At 33.9% G+C, this 19088-nt stretch overlaps 2 protein-coding genes across 2 annotated transcripts in view; one reads left to right on the top strand and one right to left on the bottom strand.

The window, feature by feature from the left end:
• LOC134692754 (glycine amidinotransferase, mitochondrial-like) overlaps positions 1-19088 on the top strand; it is a 647170-nt gene that overhangs the window by 222905 nt on the left and 405177 nt on the right. The window lies entirely within an intron of this gene.
• The window catches only part of LOC134693494 (hemicentin-1-like), a 32666-nt gene continuing 28309 nt past the window's right edge, over positions 14732-19088 (bottom strand). Inside the window, exons 8-11 of the mRNA XM_063554328.1 lie at positions 18077-18194; positions 17580-17703; positions 16471-16632; positions 14732-14840 (exon numbers count right to left, since the gene is read on the bottom strand). Coding sequence (XP_063410398.1) covers positions 14732-14840; positions 16471-16632; positions 17580-17703; positions 18077-18194 — 513 coding nt within the window. The remainder of the gene's footprint in view (positions 14841-16470; positions 16633-17579; positions 17704-18076; positions 18195-19088) is intronic.

Here is a 19088-nt window from a genome sequence, read left to right as displayed (position 1 = left end):
AGAAAAAAGAATGGCGAAATTCTTATTTACGTATAGACTAACACCACATGCCACAACCGCAATTTTTTTTTGTTTTTGCTCCAGCTGAAATGTAAATGGGACGGTGAACAAGATCGTTGCTAGACTTAACATATCCGAACATTAACAGTCGTGTTCAACAGAAACAACAAAGACAAAAACAATCTCATGATAAGACAGCTAAAGTGAGAAATTTTAATGTAGGAGATAGTGTGTACATTTTGAGTCACAACCGTGAAGCTAAATGGATTACAGGAACTTTAATTAAAAGAACAGGACCAGTTTCGTTTGTCATTGAATTAAACGATGGCAGAACTGTTAAAAGACATCAGAATCAGATCAGACACAAATATGATCAGTATAGTGACAATAAATTACCAGATATATATGAGATTCCAGATATTCAGATTCCAGTCGTATCCGACAATAACGCAGAAGTAGAAACGCCGTCTAGTTCTGGTGACACTAGTGACAATTCAAAATCCGTTGTAAAACCTACCGTTGAGACTCCGAGACTAACCAGAACACGGAAACCGCCAAATAGATATGGAGATTTTGTGTATAATTAAAATTGAACGAACTTTGGTTAAGGCAATGGTTAAAATGTTAAAGGGCAGAATAATCCCTTATAACCATTTTATGCAAAGAAAAAAGACAGTCTACCTATTCTTTGTTTTGCATGCAAAAATAGATTTACATATTGTTTATTTTCAATTTCTAGTAGGATTTAGGAAATACACTATAATTGTAAAAGTTCATTCAGTTTAAAATTCTATAGATAAATATATGTGCAGAATTTCATTCACATAAATTGAGAGTAAAAACAGCTGATTGTGTTTTCATTCATTCACTGATAAATGAACTATAAACATTAAGGTTATGTGAAATCTAAGGATGGAGGTGTGTAGTGACATTACTATAAACAGTTACATCCGCTGATAATTGATGCTGTGACAGTTTCTATGTATCTATCATTTCGACCACACACGCGTTCATTATCTGCACATAGTTTAATAAGGCTTTTAATAGGATTATAATCATTCTGTAACTGTAGTTCGATCGTTTGAGTTGTATAATAAATATTAGTATTTAGTACTTGGATTCTACTTTATACATAATTATGTAGCATAAGATGCCACAACAATGTTAACCACTGACGGTAGGTAAAACAGATACTGCTGATGGACTGTGAATAGGAGAAAGATATTGTATATGTTTACCACTGACGGTAGGTAAAGACAGATACTGTTGATGGACTGTGAATAGGAGAACTAAATTTAATGTTAACCACCGACAGTAGGTATAGACAAATACTGTTGATGGACTGTGAATAGGAGAACTATATTGAATGTCTACCACTGAGGATAGGTATAGACAAATAATGTTGATAGACTGTGAATAGAAGAACTATATTGAATGTTAACCACTGACGGTAGGTTGAGACAGATACTATGGATGGACTGTGAATAGAAGAACTATATTGGATGTTAACCACCGACGGTAGGTATAGACAAATACCTTTGATTGAGTGTGAATAGGAGAACTATATTGAATGTAAACCACTCATATTAGGTTCAGACAAATACTGTTGATAGACTGTGAATAGGAGAACTATTTTGAAAGTTAACAACTGACGGTAGTTATAGACAGATACTGTTAAATCACCTTGAGGATAAGATCTATATTGAATGTTAACCACTGACGGTAGGTAATGACATATACTGTTGATGGACTGTGAATAAAAGAACTATATTGAATGTTAACCACTGACGGTAGGTAAAGACAGATACTGTTGATGGACTGTGAATAGCAGAACTATATTAAATGTTAATCACCGACGGTAGTAATAGACAAATACTGTTGATGGAATGTGAATAGGAGAACTATATTGAATATTAACCACCGACGGTAGTTATAGATAAATACTGTTGATGGACTGTGAAAAGGAGAACTATATTGAATGTTTACCACTGACGGTAGGTAAAGACAGATACTGTTGATGACCTGTGAATAGGAGGACTATATTGAATGTTAACCACTGACGGTAGTAATAGACAAATACTGTTGATGGACTGTGAATAGGAGAACTATATTGAATATTAACCACCGACGGTAGTAATAGACAAATACTGTTGATGGACTGTGAATAGGAGAACTATATTGAATGTTTACCACTGACGGTAGGTAAAGACAGATACTGTTGATGACCTGTGAATAGGAGGACTATATTGAATGTTAACCACTGACGGTAGGTAAAGACATATACTGTTGATGGACTGTAAATAGGAGAACTATATTGAATATTAACCACCGACGGTAGTAATAGACAAATACTGTTGATGGACTGTGAATAGGAGAACTATATTGAATATTAACCACCAACGGTAGTAATAGACAAATACTGTTGATGGACTGTGAATAGGAGAACTATATTGAATATTAACCACCGACGGTAGTAATAGACAAATACTGTTGATGGACTGTGAAAAGGAGAACTATATTGAATGTTTACCATTTGCGGTAGGTAAATGCAGAAACTGTTGATGACCTGTGAATAGGAGGACTATATTGAATGTTAACCACTGACGGTAGGTAAAGACAGATACTGTTGATGGACTGTAAATAGGAGAACTATATTGAATGTTAACAACTGACGGTAGTTATAGACAGATACTGTTAAATCACCGTTAGGATAAGATCTATATTGAATGTTAACCACTGACGGTAGGTAATGACATATACTGTTGATGGACTGTAAATAAAAGAACTATATTGAATGTTAACCACTGACGGTAGGTAAAGACAGATACTGTTGATGGACTGTGAATAGCAGAACTATATTAAATGTTAATCACCGACGGTAGTAATAGACAAATACTGTTAATGGACTGTGAATAGGAGAACTATATTGAATGTTAATCACCGACGGTAGGTAAAGACAAATACTGTTGATGGAATGAGAATAGAAGAATTATATTAAATGTTAACCACCGATGGTATGTACAGACAGATACTGTTGATGGGGTGTGAAAAGAAGAACTAATTTGAATGTTAACCACTCACGGTAGGTAAAGACAGATACTGTTAAATCACCGTGAGGATAAGAACTGTATTGAATGTTTACCACTGACGGTAGGTAGAGACATGCATAAACTGTTGATGTACTGTGAATAGGAGAACTATATTGTATATGTTTACCACTGACGGTAGATAAAGACAGATACTGTTGATGGAATGAGAATAGAAGAACTATATTAAATGTTAACCACCGATGGTATGTACAGACATATACTGTTGATGGAGTGTGAAAAGAAGAACTATTTTGAATGTTAACCACTCACGGTAGGTAAAGACAGATACTGTTAAATCACCGTGAGGATAAGAACTGTATTGAATGTTTACCACTGACGGTAGGTAGAGACATGCATAAACTGTTGATGTACTGTGAATAGGAGAACTATATTGTATATGTTTACCACTGACGGTAGATAAAGACAGATACTGTTGATGGACGGTGAATAAGAGAACAAAATTTAATGTTAATCACCGACGGTAGGTATAGACAAATACTGTTGATGGATTGTGAAGAGAAGAACTATATTAAATGTTAACCACTGACGATAGGTAAAGACATATACTGTTGATGGACTGTGAATAGGAGAACTATATTGAATATTAACCACCGATGGTATGTTCAGACAAATACTGTTGATGGACTGTGAATAGGAGAACTATATTGAATGTTAACCACTGGCGGTAGGTACAGACATATACTGTTGATGGACTGTGAATAGGAGAACTATATTGAATATTAACCACCGATGGTATGTTCAGACAAATAGTGTTAATGGACTGTAAATAGAAGAACTATATTGAATATTAACCACTGACGGTAGGTAAAGACAAATACTGTTGATGGACAGTGAATAAGAGAACTATATTGAATGTTAACCACTGACGGTAGGTAAAGACAGATACTGTTGATGGACTGTGAATAGGAGAACTATATTGAATATAAACCACCCATGGTAGGTTCAGACAAATACTGTTGATGGACTGTGAATAGAAGAACTATATTGAATATTAACCACTGACGGTAGGTAAAGACAAATACTGTTGATGGACAGTGAATAAGAGAACTATCATATTGAATGTTAACCACTGACGGTAGGTAAAGACAGATACTGTTGATGGACTGTGAATAGGAGAACTATATTGAATGTTAACCACCGATGGTAGGTTCAAACAAATACTGTTGATGGACTATGAATAGAAGAACTATATTGAATTTTAACCGATGACGGTAGGTAATGACATATACTGTTGATGGACTGTAAATAAAAGAACTATATTGAATGTTAACCACTGACGGTAGGTAAAGATAGATACTGTTGATGGACTGTGAATAGCAGAACTATATTAAATGTTAATCACCGACGGTAGTAATAGACAAATACTGTTAATGGACTGTGAATAGGAGAACTATATTGAATGTTAACCACCGACGGTAGCAATAGACAAATACTATGGATGGTCTGTGAATAGAAGAACTATATTGAATGTTAACCACTGGCGGTAGGTAAAGACAGATACTGTTGATGGACTGTGAATAGGAGAACTATATTGAATGTTAACCACCGACGGTAGCAATAGACACATACTATGGATGGTCTGTGAATAGGAGAACTATATTGAATGATAACCACTGACGGTAGGTAAAGACAGATACTGGTGATGGACTGTGCATAGAAGAACTAAATTTAATGTTAACCACCGACAATAGGTATGAACAATTACTGTTAATGGACTGTGAATAGGAGAACTATATTGAATGTTAACCACTGACGATAGGTAAAGACATATACTGTTGATGGACTGTGAATAAGAGAACTAAATTTAATGTTAATCACCGACGGTAGGTATAGACAAATACTGTTGATGGACTGTTAATAGAAGAACTTTATTGAATGTTAACCACTGACGGTAGGTATTGACATATACTGTTGATGGACTGTGAATAGAAGAACTATATTGAATGTTAACCACTGACGGTAGGTAAAGACGGATACTGTTGATGGACTGTGAATAAGAGAACTATATTGAATGTTAACCACCGATGGTAGGTTCAGACAAATACTGTCGATGGAATGTGAATAGAAGAACTATATTGAATGATAACCACCGATGGTAGGTTCAGACAAATACTATGGATGGACATTGAATAGAAAAACTATATTGAATGTTAACCACTGGCGGTAGGTAAAGACATATGGAATTGACGTACTGTAAATAGGAGAACTATATTGAATGTGAATCACTGACGGTAGGTAAAGGTAGATACTGTTGATGGACTGTGAATAAAAGAACTATATTGAATGTTAACCTACTGACGGTAGGAAAAGACATGTACTGTTGATGGACTATGAATAAGAGCACTATATTCAATGTTAACCATTGACGGTAGGTAAAGACAGATGCTATTGATGGACTGTGAATAGGAGAAATATAGTGTATATGTTTACCACTGACGGTAGGTAAAGACAGATACTGTTGATGGACTGTGAATAGGAGAACTAAATTTAATGTTAACCACCGACGGTAGGTATAGACAAATACTGTTGATGGACTGTGAATAGGAGAATTAAATTTAATTTTAACCACTGACAGTAGGTATAGACAGAAACTGTTGATGGACTGTAAATAGAAGAACTATATTGAATGTTAACCACCGACGGTAGGTATATACAAATACTGTTGATGGACTGTGAATAGGAGAACTAAATTGAATATCAACCTACCATGGTAGGTTCAGACAAATACTATTGAAGGACTGTAAATAGAAGAACTATATTGAATATTAACCATTGACGGTAGGTAAAGACAAATACTGTTGATGGACTGTGAATAAGAGAACTAAATTTAATGGTTATCACCGACGGTAGGTATAGACAAATACTGTTGATGGACTGAGTATAGAAGAATTATATTGAATATTAATCACTGACGGTAGGTAAAGACAGATACTATAGACGTTCTGTAAATAGAATAACTATATTGAATGTGAACCACTGACGGTAGGTAAAGATAGATACTGTTGATGGACTGTGAATAGAAGAACTATATTGAATGTTAACCTACTGACGGTAGGTAAAGACAGATACTGTTGATGAACTGTGAATAGGAGAAATATATTGTATATGTGTACCACTGACGGTAGGTAAAGACAGATACTGTTGATGGACTATGAATAGGAGAACTAAATTTGATGTTAACCACCGACAGTAGGTATAGACAAATACTGTTGATGGACTGTGAATAGGAGAACTATATTGAATGTTAACCACTGGCGGTAGGTAAAGACAGCTACTGTTGATGAACTGTTAATCGAAGGACTATATTGAATATTAACCACTGACGGTAGGTAAAGACAGATACTGTTGATGAACTGGGAATAGGAGAACTATATTGAATGTTAACCATCGACGGTAGGTAAAGCCAAATACTGTTGATGGACTGTAAATAGAAGAACTATATTGAATGTTAACCACCGACGGTAGTTATAGATAAATACTGTTGATGGACTGTGAATAGGAGAACTATATTGAATGTTAACAACTGACGGTAGGTAAAGACAGATACTGTTAAATCACCGTGAGGATAAGAACTATATTGAATGTTAACCACTGACTGTAGGTAATGACATGTACTGTTGATGGACTGTGAATAAAAGAACTATATTGAATGTTAACCACTGACGGTAGGTAAAGACAGATACTGTTGATGGACTGTGAATAAGAGAACTATATTGAATGTTTACCACCGACAGTAGTAATAGACATATACTATGGATGGACTGTGAATAGAAGAACTATATTGAATGTTAACCACCCATGGTAGGTTCAAACAAATACTGCTGATGGACTCTGAATAGAAGAACTATATTGAATGTTAACCACTGGCGGTAGGTAAAGACAGATACTGTTGATGGACTGTGAATAGAAGAACTATATTGAATGTTAACCACTGGCGGTAGGTAAAGACAAATACTGTTGATGGAGTGTGCATAAAAGAAATATATGGAATGTTAACCACCGATGGTAGTAATAGACAAATAATGTTGATTGACTGTGAAGAGGAGAACTATATTGAATGTTAACCACCGACGGTAGGTTAAGACAGATATTGTTGATGGACTGTGAATAGAAGAACTATATTGAATATTAACCACTGACGGTAGGTAAAGACAAATACTGTTAATGGACTGTGACTAAGAGAACTAAATTTACTGTTAATCACCGACGGTAGGTGTAGACAAATACTGTTGATGGACTGTGAATAGAAGAACTATATTAAAAGTTAACCACTGACAGTAGGTAAAGACAGATACTGTTGATGGACTGTTCATAGAAGAACTATATTGTATGTTAACCATCGACGGTAGTTATAGACAAATACTGTTGATGGACTGTGAATAGAAGAACTATATTAAAAGTTAACCACTGACAGTAGGTAAAGACAGATACTGTTGATGGACTGTTCATAGAAGAACTATATTGAATGTTAACCATCGACGGTAGTTATAGACAAATACTGTTGATGGACTGTGAATAGGAGAACTATATTGAAAAAAACCACCCATGGTAGGTTCAGACAAATACTGTTGAAGGACTGTGAATAGAAGAACTATATTGAATTTTAACCACTGACGGTAGGTTAAGACAAATACTGTTGATGGACTGTGAATAAGAGAACTAAATTTAATGGTAATCACCGACGGTAGGTATAGACAACTACTGTTGGTTGACTGTGATTAGAAGAACTATATTGAATATTAACCACTGACGGTAGGTAAAGACATATACGATTGACGTAATGTAAATAGGAGAACTATATTGAATGTGAACCACTGACGGTAGGTAAAGATATATACTGTTGATGGACTGTGAATAGAAGAACTATATTGAATGATAACCTACTGACGGTAGGTAAAGACAGATACTGTTGATGGACTATGAATAAAAGTACTATATTCAATGTTTACCACTGACGGTAGGTAAAGACAGATGCTGTTGATGGACTGTGAATAGGAGAAATATATTGTATATGTTTACCACTGACGGTAGGTAAAGACAGATATTGTTGATGGACTGTGAATAGGAGAACTAAATTTAATGTTAACCACCGACAAAAGGTATAAACAAATACTGTTAATGGACTGTGAATAGGAGAACTATATTGAATGTTAACCACTGACGGTAGGTAAAGACATATACTGTTGATGGACTGTGAATGAGAGAACTAAATTTAATATTAATCACCGACGGTAGGTATAGACAAATACTGTTGATGGACTGTTAATAGAAGAACTTTATTGAATGTTAACCACTGCCGGTAGGTATTGACATATACTGTTGATGGACTGTGAATAGAAGAACTATATTGAATGTTAACCACTGACGGTAGGTAAAGACAGATACTGTTGATGGACTGTGAATAAGAGAACTATATTGAATGTTAACCACCGATGGTAGGTTCAGACAAATACTGTTGATGGAATGTGAATAGAAGAACTATATTGAATGATAACCACCGATGGTAGGTTCAGACAAATACTATGGATGGACATTGAATAGAAGAACTATATTGAATGTTAACCACTGGCGGTAGGTAAAGACAGATACTGTTGATGGACTGTGAATATGAGAACTATATTGAATGTTAACCACCGATGATAGGTTCAGACAAATACTGTTGATGGAATGTGAATAGAAGAACTATATTGAATGTTAACCACCGATGGTAGGTTCAGACAAATACTATGGATGGACATTGAATAGAAGAACTATATTGAATGTTAACCACTGACGGTAGGTAAAGACAAATACTGTTGATGGACTGTTAATAGGAGAACTATATTGAATGTTAACCACCGATGGTAGGTAAAGACAGATACTGTTGATGGACATAGAATAGGAGAACTATATTGAATGTTAACCACCGATGGTAGGTTCAGACAAATACTGTTCATGGAATGTGAATAGAAGAACTATATTAAAGATTAAGCACTGACGGTAGCAATAGACAAATACTGTTGAAGGATTGTGAAAAGGAGAAGTATATTGAATGTTAACCACCGACGGTATGTAAAGACAGATACTGTTGATGGACTGTGAATAGACAAACTATATTAAATGTTAACCACTCACGGTAGGTAAAGACAGATACTGTTAAATCACCGTGAGGATAAGAACTTTATCGAATGTTTACCACTGACGGTAGGTAGAGACATGCATATACTGTTGATGGACTGTGAAAAAAAAGTAAAATCACAAAAATACTGAACACAGAGGAAAATCAATACGGAAAGTCCTTAATCACATGGCAAAATCAAATAACAAAACGCATTAAAAAACGAATAGATAAGAACTGTCATATTCCTGTTTTGGTATAGGCATTTTCAAATGTAGAAAATGGTGGATTAAACCTGGTTCTATAGCGCTAACTCCTATATTTAATAACAGTCTCATCAAATTCCGTTATATTTACATGATGCGTTAAATAAACAGTCACAATTAATAAAATAGTCAAACTATGGGACATCAGTCATCATCGCATAACAATTTTAAAAGGGACAATTTAACAGAACACAAAAACATCGATCTACGAACACATGGATTGACTTGAGTGTCTGACGTCATAAAATGTGTATACGTCAAATAAATTTGTCGTTCAATGTGCATACAAATAGTTTTAAAATTTACATAGGCAATGTAAGCATACAGAGTTAAAAAATCAAAAGTATGTAAGAACAAATTACAGAAATAGACCGAGATTTAAACTACTCCAAAAGTTATAGGTAGAATTTATGAGAATCCAAAAATAGTTTATTCCACTACGCGTTTGAATGATTTTGACGTTTGTGGTTCAACGTATATAGTAATTCATGACAGAAATATATCATAATGACATATAATAGACCAAAATAATACTGACGGGATCTTTTAAAGTACAGAGTCACGAAATAAGAACAAAAGAAATACAAAGATCGAAAATACAAAACAAACCACCAAAAAATGAAAGCCAATATACACACATTGACGAGATGTATAAGTACCGAGCCACGTCAAACGGATATAACATAAAACCATTCAACAGTAAAAGTAAAAGGAGAACTATATTGTATTTGTTTACCACTGACGGTAGGTAATGACAGATACTGTTGATGGACTGTGAATAAGAGAACTAAATTTAATGTTAATCACCGACGGTAGGTATAGACAGATACTGTTGATGGACTGTAAATAGAAGAACTATATTGTATGTTAACCATCGACGGTAGTTATAGACAAATACTGTTGAAGGACTGTGAATATGAAACCTATATTGTATATGTTTACCACTGACGGAAGGTACAGACAGATACTGTTGATGGACTGTGAATAAGAGAACTAAATTTAAAGAAATCACCGAAGGTAGGTTTAGACAAATACTGTTGATGGACTGTGAATAGAAGGACTATATTGAATATTAACCACTGACGGTAGGTAAAGACAAATACTGTTGATGGACTGTGAAAAGGAGAACTATATTGAATGTTAACCATTCACGGTAGGTACAGACATATACTGTTGAATCACCGTGAGGATAAGAACTTTATCGAATGTTTACCACTGACGGTAGGTAAAGACAAATACTGTTGATGGACTGTGAAAAGGAGAAGTATATTGAATGTTAACCATCGACGGTAGGTAAAGACAAATACTGTTGATGGAGTGTGAATAGAAGAACTATATTGAATGTTAACCACTCACGGTAGGTACAGACAGATACTGTTGAATCACCGTGAGGATAAGAACTTTATCGAATGTTTACCACTGACGGTAGGTAGAGACATGCATATACTGTTGATGGACTGTGAAAAAAAAAGTAAAATCACAAAAATACTGAACTCAGAGGAAAATCAATACGGAAAGTCCTTAATCACATGGCAAAATCAAATAACAAAACGCATCAAAAACGAATAGATAAGAACTGTCATATTCCTGTTTTGGTACAGGCATTTTCAAATGTAGAAAATTGTGGATTAAACCTGGTTCTATAGCGCTAACTCCTATATTTAATAACAGTCTCATCAAATTCCGTTATATTTACATGATGCGTTAAATAAACAGTCACAATTAATAAAATAGTCAAACTATGGGACATCAGTCATCATCGCATAACAATTTTAAAAGGGACAATTTAACAGAACACAAAAACATCGATCTACGAACACATGGATTGACTTGAGTGTCTGACGTCATAAAATTTGTATACGTCAAATAAATTTGTCGTTCAATGTGCATACAAATAGTTTTAAAATTTACATAGGCAATGTAAGCATACAGAGTTAAAAAATCAAAAGTATGTAAGAACAAATTACAGAAATAGACCGAGATTTAAACTACTCCAAAAGTTATAGGTAGAATTTATGAGAATCCAAAAATAGTTAATTCCACTACGCGTTTGAATGATTTTGACGTTTGTGGTTCAACGTATATAGTAATTCATGACAGAAATATATCATAATGACATATAATAGACCAAAATAATACTGACGGGATCTTTTAAAGTACAGAGTCACGAAATAAGAACAAAAGAAATACAAAGATCGAAAATACAAAACAAACCACCAAAAAATGAAAGCCAATATACACACATTGACGAGATGTATAAGTACCGAGCCACGTCAAACGGATATAACATAAAACCATTCAACAGTAAAAGTAAAAGGAGAACTATATTGTATTTGTTTACCACTGACGGTAGGTAATGACAGATACTGTTGATGGACTGTGAATAAGAGAACTAAATTTAATGTTAATCACCGACGGTAGGTATGGACAGATACTGTTGATGGACTGTAAATAGAAGAACTATATTGTATGTTAACCATCGACGGTAGTTATAGACAAATACTGTTGAAGGACTGTGAATATGAAACCTATATTGTATATGTTTACCACTGACGGAAGGTACAGACAGATACTGTTGATGGACTGTGAATAAGAGAACTAAATTTAAAGAAATCACCGAAGGTAGGTTTAGACAAATACTGTTGATGGACTGTGAATAGAAGGACTATATTGAATATTAACCACTGACGGTAGGTAAAGACAAATACTGTTGATGGACTGTGAAAAGGAGAACTATATTGAATGTTAACCATTCACGGTAGGTACAGACATATACTGTTGAATCACCGTGAGGATAAGAACTTTATCGAATGTTTACCACTGACGGTAGGTAAAGACAAATACTGTTGATGGACTGTGAAAAGGAGAAGTATATTGAATGTTAACCATCGACGGTAGGTAAAGACAAATACTGTTGATGGAGTGTGAATAGAAGAACTATATTGAATGTTAACCACTCACGGTAGGTACAGACAGATACTGTTGAATCACCGTGAGGATAAGAACTTTATCGAATGTTTACCACTGACGGTAGGTAGAGACATGCATATACTGTTGATGGACTGTGAAAAAAAAAGTAAAATCACAAAAATACTGAACTCAGAGGAAAATCAATACGGAAAGTCCTTAATCACATGGCAAAATCAAATAACAAAACGCATCAAAAACGAATAGATAAGAACTGTCATATTCCTGTTTTGGTACAGGCATTTTCAAATGTAGAAAATTGTGGATTAAACCTGGTTCTATAGCGCTAACTCCTATATTTAATAACAGTCTCATCAAATTCCGTTATATTTACATGATGCGTTAAATAAACAGTCACAATTAATAAAATAGTCAAACTATGGGACATCAGTCATCATCGCATAACAATTTTAAAAGGGACAATTTAACAGAACACAAAAACATCGATCTACGAACACATGGATTGACTTGAGTGTCTGACGTCATAAAATTTGTATACGTCAAATAAATTTGTCGTTCAATGTGCATACAAATAGTTTTAAAATTTACATAGGCAATGTAAGCATACAGAGTTAAAAAATCAAAAGTATGTAAGAACAAATTACAGAAATAGACCGAGATTTAAACTACTCCAAAAGTTATAGGTAGAATTTATGAGAATCCAAAAATAGTTAATTCCACTACGCGTTTGAATGATTTTGACGTTTGTGGTTCAACGTATATAGTAATTCATGACAGAAATATATCATAATGACATATAATAGACCAAAATAATACTGACGGGATCTTTTAAAGTACAGAGTCACGAAATAAGAACAAAAGAAATACAAAGATCGAAAATACAAAACAAACCACCAAAAAATGAAAGCCAATATACACACATTGACGAGATGTATAAGTACCGAGCCACGTCAAACGGATATAACATAAAACCATTCAACAGTAAAAGTAAAAGGAGAACTATATTGTATTTGTTTACCACTGACGGTAGGTAATGACAGATACTGTTGATGGACTGTGAATAAGAGAACTAAATTTAATGTTAATCACCGACGGTAGGTATGGACAGATACTGTTGATGGACTGTAAATAGAAGAACTATATTGTATGTTAACCATCGACGGTAGTTATAGACAAATACTGTTGAAGGACTGTGAATATGAAACCTATATTGTATATGTTTACCACTGACGGAAGGTACAGACAGATACTGTTGATGGACTGTGAATAAGAGAACTAAATTTAAAGAAATCACCGAAGGTAGGTTTAGACAAATACTGTTGATGGACTGTGAATAGAAGGACTATATTGAATATTAACCACTGACGGTAGGTAAAGACAAATACTGTTGATGGACTGTGAATAGAAGAACTATATTGAATGTTAACCACTCACGGTAGGTACAGACAGATACTGTTGAATCACCGTGAGGATAAGAACTTTATCGAATGTTTACCACTGACGGTAGGTAGAGACACGCGTATACTGTTGATGGACTGTGAATAGGAGAACTATGTTGTATTTGTTTACCAATAACGGTAGGTAATGACAGATACTGTTGATGGACTGTGAATAAGAGAACTAAATTTAATGTTAATCACCGACGGTAGTTATAGACAAATACTGTTGATGGACTGTGAAGAGGAGAACTATATTGATTGATAACCACCGACGGTAGTTATAGACAAATACTGTTGATGAACTGTGAAGAGGAGAACTATATTGAATGTTAACCACCGACAGTAGTAAAATATATATATATATATATAATAGACAAATACTGTTGATGGACTGTGAATAGAAGAACTTTATTGAATGTTAACCACTGACGGTAGGTAAAGACAGATACTATTGATGGACTGTGAATAAGAGAACTATATTGAATATTAACCTCCGATGGTAGTAATAGACACATACTGTTGATGGACTGTGAATAGAAGAACTATATTGAATGTTAACCACTGACGGTAGGTTCAGACAAATACTGTTGATGGACTGTGAATAGGATAACTATATTGAATATTAACCACCCATGGTAGGTTCAGACAAATACTGTTGATGGACTGTGAATAGGAGAACTATAATGAATGTTAACCATCGACGGTAGGTAAAGACAGATACTATTGATGGACTGTGAATAGGAGAACTATATTGAATATTAACCACCGATGGTAGATTCAGACAAATACTGTTTATGGACTGTGAATAGAAGAACTATATTGAATGTTAACCACTGACGGTAGGTAAGGACAGATACTGTTGATGAACTGTGAATAGAACTATATTGAATATTAACCACCAACGGTAGGTATAGACAAATACTGTTGATATACTGTGAATAGGAGAACTATATTGAATGTTAACCACTGACGGTAGGTAAAGACAGATACTGTTGATGGACTGTAAATAGGAGAACTATATTGAATTTTTAAATAGTGTAGCAGAATATATTTACTTTTTTCTGTGTACCTTGAATCTTCCCTGGGTTTATTTAGGGGTTGGCTTTGTATAGTCTTTAGTTTTCTTCTTTTATATTATCCATGTGTATCTAATTTAATACCAACACAATAGCATTATTTTTAAAATGATTTTGTTTTGAGGGATTGCGATGTACATCAGATATATGGACTGTGAGCTAACTATTTAGTGATCCTTTATATTTTGCCGATACAATGTCGTTAAATCTTTTTTTCCCAAAACAAGAGGTAAAACATTGAAGGACCTTAAAACATGTCACATGTTTTGTTTATTTTCCATGTATACTTTTAAACTATGAATAGGGACGAAATGTAGTGACCGGGTATATAAGGTGTTGTATACCTATCAACAATATCGTCAATTTCGTTAGATTTGTTGAGAGATTTTTTTTTGCCGGTTATAATTGATATGAGGGACGTCCCAAGAGTATACTCGTAGTGCACCTGAATAAAATAGTTGCCTATTGACGTTTAGCTACAAACAAAATCAATCAACCGACATAATATATTATTTAACAGTATTCCTTTCCTGGAAGAGAACCTCATATGTATTTTATTATGTGCAAATGAATTCAGACATTTCATTGTTGAAACTCGGAAGAAGCGGTCAAATAGTTTTGTTTTGCACACCATCCTGAACTACTAATTTTAGTGACTGTTGAATATTATGAATACAGAGATGAAATGTGACCCGCTTCTTTCTTTACAGGTACAAATTTTGACTAAAATAATAATTTACAGATTTATCGAATTGCAACTTAATATTTATTAAGGTATATCACCATTCGTTTTCTTGAAAAAATATACATGTTGTATTACAGCATTACTTGACAAAAAATAAAAAATAAAAGGATAAGGCCACTAGATTGCATGTAGAAAAAAAATTAAACAAATTTGAACAGTAAATGTGATTCTTTCCAACTACACAAATGCTATGAAATTAAATATATTTAAACTGCATACTTTATTTGCTTCACATCCTTCATGTATTTAAATTATATATTAGTAGCCCCGTCTTCCTCGTGTGTTAAATTGGCGAGTTGAACCATACTAATAATAATAATAGCTGTTTGACAATCACTATTTTTGTTATCATTGAGAAGCTTTATAGTTTTACATAGTTATTTCCCTGTAGTGTTTTGTACCATCTACAGAATAGTTCCTGTAACCTTTTAACATTTACAATTGAAATTAATTGATTGTTGTTATTTTTAAAATATCTCTGTCTGCACTTTGGCTTTATTGTGACAACCGGCTTTTTTTTATTTGTGGAGAAAGCTTCAGTGCCAGTAGAGAACCAACGATTTTTGTAAAATAAATAAGTGACATTGATTAACCATCAAAGCTCGTTTCAATTTTGAGATCCCATAGATTATAAATATTGATAAGTTTATCATATACATTTTGGCCATATAAGTGCTCTTTTGTGAGTTTTGAACAGCTGTAAGGATCCCAAACTAAGAAAAACTCCACAATCATTGCTGATGTGATTTTGAAAATAAAAAATAATACCTTATCAAAGCGTACATGTAGTTCTTTTTTTTCAAACTTACACCTTACCAATAACTCGTAGTGTGGCTGTCGCTGTCACAGATCCCATTTCATTTGTGACCGTGCAAATGTAAACGCCTGACTCCTCCCCTGTCACGTCTTTAAACTTGATGACTCCATTATCCGTCGTGTCTATGGTGGACACGATTGGCTGTCCTCCAGCTCTGAAGAGAGAATATTAAAATTAGATGAGTATCGAATATTGTATCAAAACTGACCTCTGGCCAGACTAATTGTGATGTGCGAACCTCAAGTGCAGGACATGCATTTAAAAAAAAAACATTGCTTGTTTTATAACACATCAAGATTCCAAACTTCTCTTGACGTACCCTGTTATAATTCACTGACTATCAAAGAAAAAATCTGCTGATTAGATTAATGGGTGACATACATATTGTTTACACATAACTTAATAACAATATTAGAATAATTCATTGATTATATTATTTTAAATTGTTAGTAACATTGGACTTTGTGTCTTATGTCCATTAATATTGGTATCTAATCTCTTGATATATGCAGGCCATGCATTTAGTTTGCAAATAGTTCATGTATGCACTGATTATTGTTTGTTATTTTTTAACATAAAATTCAAACCTCAAAGAAATGGTAATAATAGGAACCCATCTTCATTCAATATGTGCCTTTCAAAAGTCAGGATCCGGTTGTTCAGTGGTTGACATTGAGGTACTTATTTTCGAGTCCCTGAGGAGAAAGGCGATATTGCTATAGAATCATGGTCTCAAGTTACATTTGGTACCCAATTAAAAAAATACAGTGGTAAGAAAGGAAATCTAGTGAGGTTATAATATAAGAGTAAGACTAGTATGACGACTTTTCAGGGAGGGGAAGTTTGACGGGATTGTTTCTCTTTATTAGTAAATACTGTGTCAGCCGTCAGCGGTTTAGTTTAATTGAAGTACTTTAAGCACAGTTGACAAAGATGCTTCTTTGTAACACAGAGGTTCGAGTCCCCATCGAGACAGGCGAAATTGCAATAAAGTCATGTTTTCCGATTACACATCATTCAAAAATATACACACTGTAACCTGCTTGAGGGAAATGCAAATTTCATTTTATTTTAATGAATTAAAGATTTGTGTCAGCTTACCGAGACCATGTTGCATTTGGAGGAGGGTCTCCGCCCATTACACGACATCTAAACAATGCGCTTTCTCCCATCATAATTGTCTGAGATATTCCTGGATAGATGTCCAACCTAAGCTTAACTCTTCCTGAAACAAGTTTAAGATTTATATAAGTTATCATTCACTTATTATGAAAACAACAAATTGCTATACATAATTTACTTTTAGAATGTGTTTTTTTTCAATTTGGATACACAATATTTCGAAGCTGAAGTGCCCTCCAATTATCGAAGAAAGGTCAAGGCTTTTTAGTCATGTTTAAATTTCTATCGTACAATTTCCATCGTGATATGAGTTTCTGTTTGGTGAGAAAACTTATCAACATTAAGATGATATGAACAATTTTTCAACTCTTTTTTTTATTCCCAAGATTACAAAACCTCATGTCGATTTTTTTTCTACAACGTAACCTCTAAACTAAAATTTCGAATAAAAATATAAAAAGTGTGACTGTACTGACTTTGAACTTCTACAATGGCCCTGTCTTGTCCTAACCCTGCAGTATTCTCAGCACGGCAGATGTATACCCCACGGTCCTCTACTTGGGCATTAGTAATTATTAACGTTTCTCGAAATACCTATACATATCGAATGAATAAGATGATACACATTTGTAATTCTACTCATTAAACACAAGTTACTTGAATAAATTAATTCCATCTAATAACAAGTGAATAAAATAATTCCATCTAATAACAATTGAATAAATCAATTTCATTTGAGTAATATGAATAAACGATATTACATGTAAAAGACGTTTATCTTTCTATTTTGTTTTATTTCAACCTCTCCGATCTGATTCGCGTCAAATTTAATAGAAATATGATAACAGGAACTTTCATAGTAACTAGAAGTTGCACGTTTTATATATTGACCGAATACTGATATGCTTGATTATAATGCAGTTTTTATTGAAGGCCGTACATTGACCTATAATGGTTTCCTTTTTTTTTAAATTGTTATTTGGATTGACAGTTGTTTCATTGCCATTCACACCACAACTTCCTTTATGTGTTTATGTAACATTTTTTTTCATTGGCTAAAAATTGCCGTCAAATCAACAGTTGACCATGCGTAACTAAGGACGGACCCGCCCTTTTGAATTGATTGAATCAACAACTGCTATATGATGGAAAATAAAACAACACCTACTTCAAATTAGCAGTTTTAATGATATTTTATTCGAATTTGAATCGTACAGTTTGTAAGTTTTCAGTTGTATGACTTCACGTTTACCCATGACGTATTTGCGCCAAAATCATTTATAAAGTTTTGCGGATTTTTTTTATTTGTCAAATTTAGACATTTAATCAAGTTTAATCGTTTTATTCTTTTTGTTATGCTTTATAATCGGAATAACAGTACTGCAGTTTTGAATTGACGGTCGAAATCTTCGTTTTACTGTCTCCGCTACGCGTCGACAGTAAAACTGCATGTGTGACCGTCAAATCTACAATTGACAGTGGCAACTC

The sequence above is a fragment of the Mytilus trossulus genome, chromosome 12 (assembly GCF_036588685.1).
Source record: "Mytilus trossulus isolate FHL-02 chromosome 12, PNRI_Mtr1.1.1.hap1, whole genome shotgun sequence".
NCBI classification, from domain to species: domain Eukaryota; kingdom Metazoa; phylum Mollusca; class Bivalvia; order Mytilida; family Mytilidae; genus Mytilus; species Mytilus trossulus.
The sequence above is the reverse complement of the archived record's forward strand: the minus strand, read 5'-3'. Positions and strand labels throughout refer to the sequence as shown.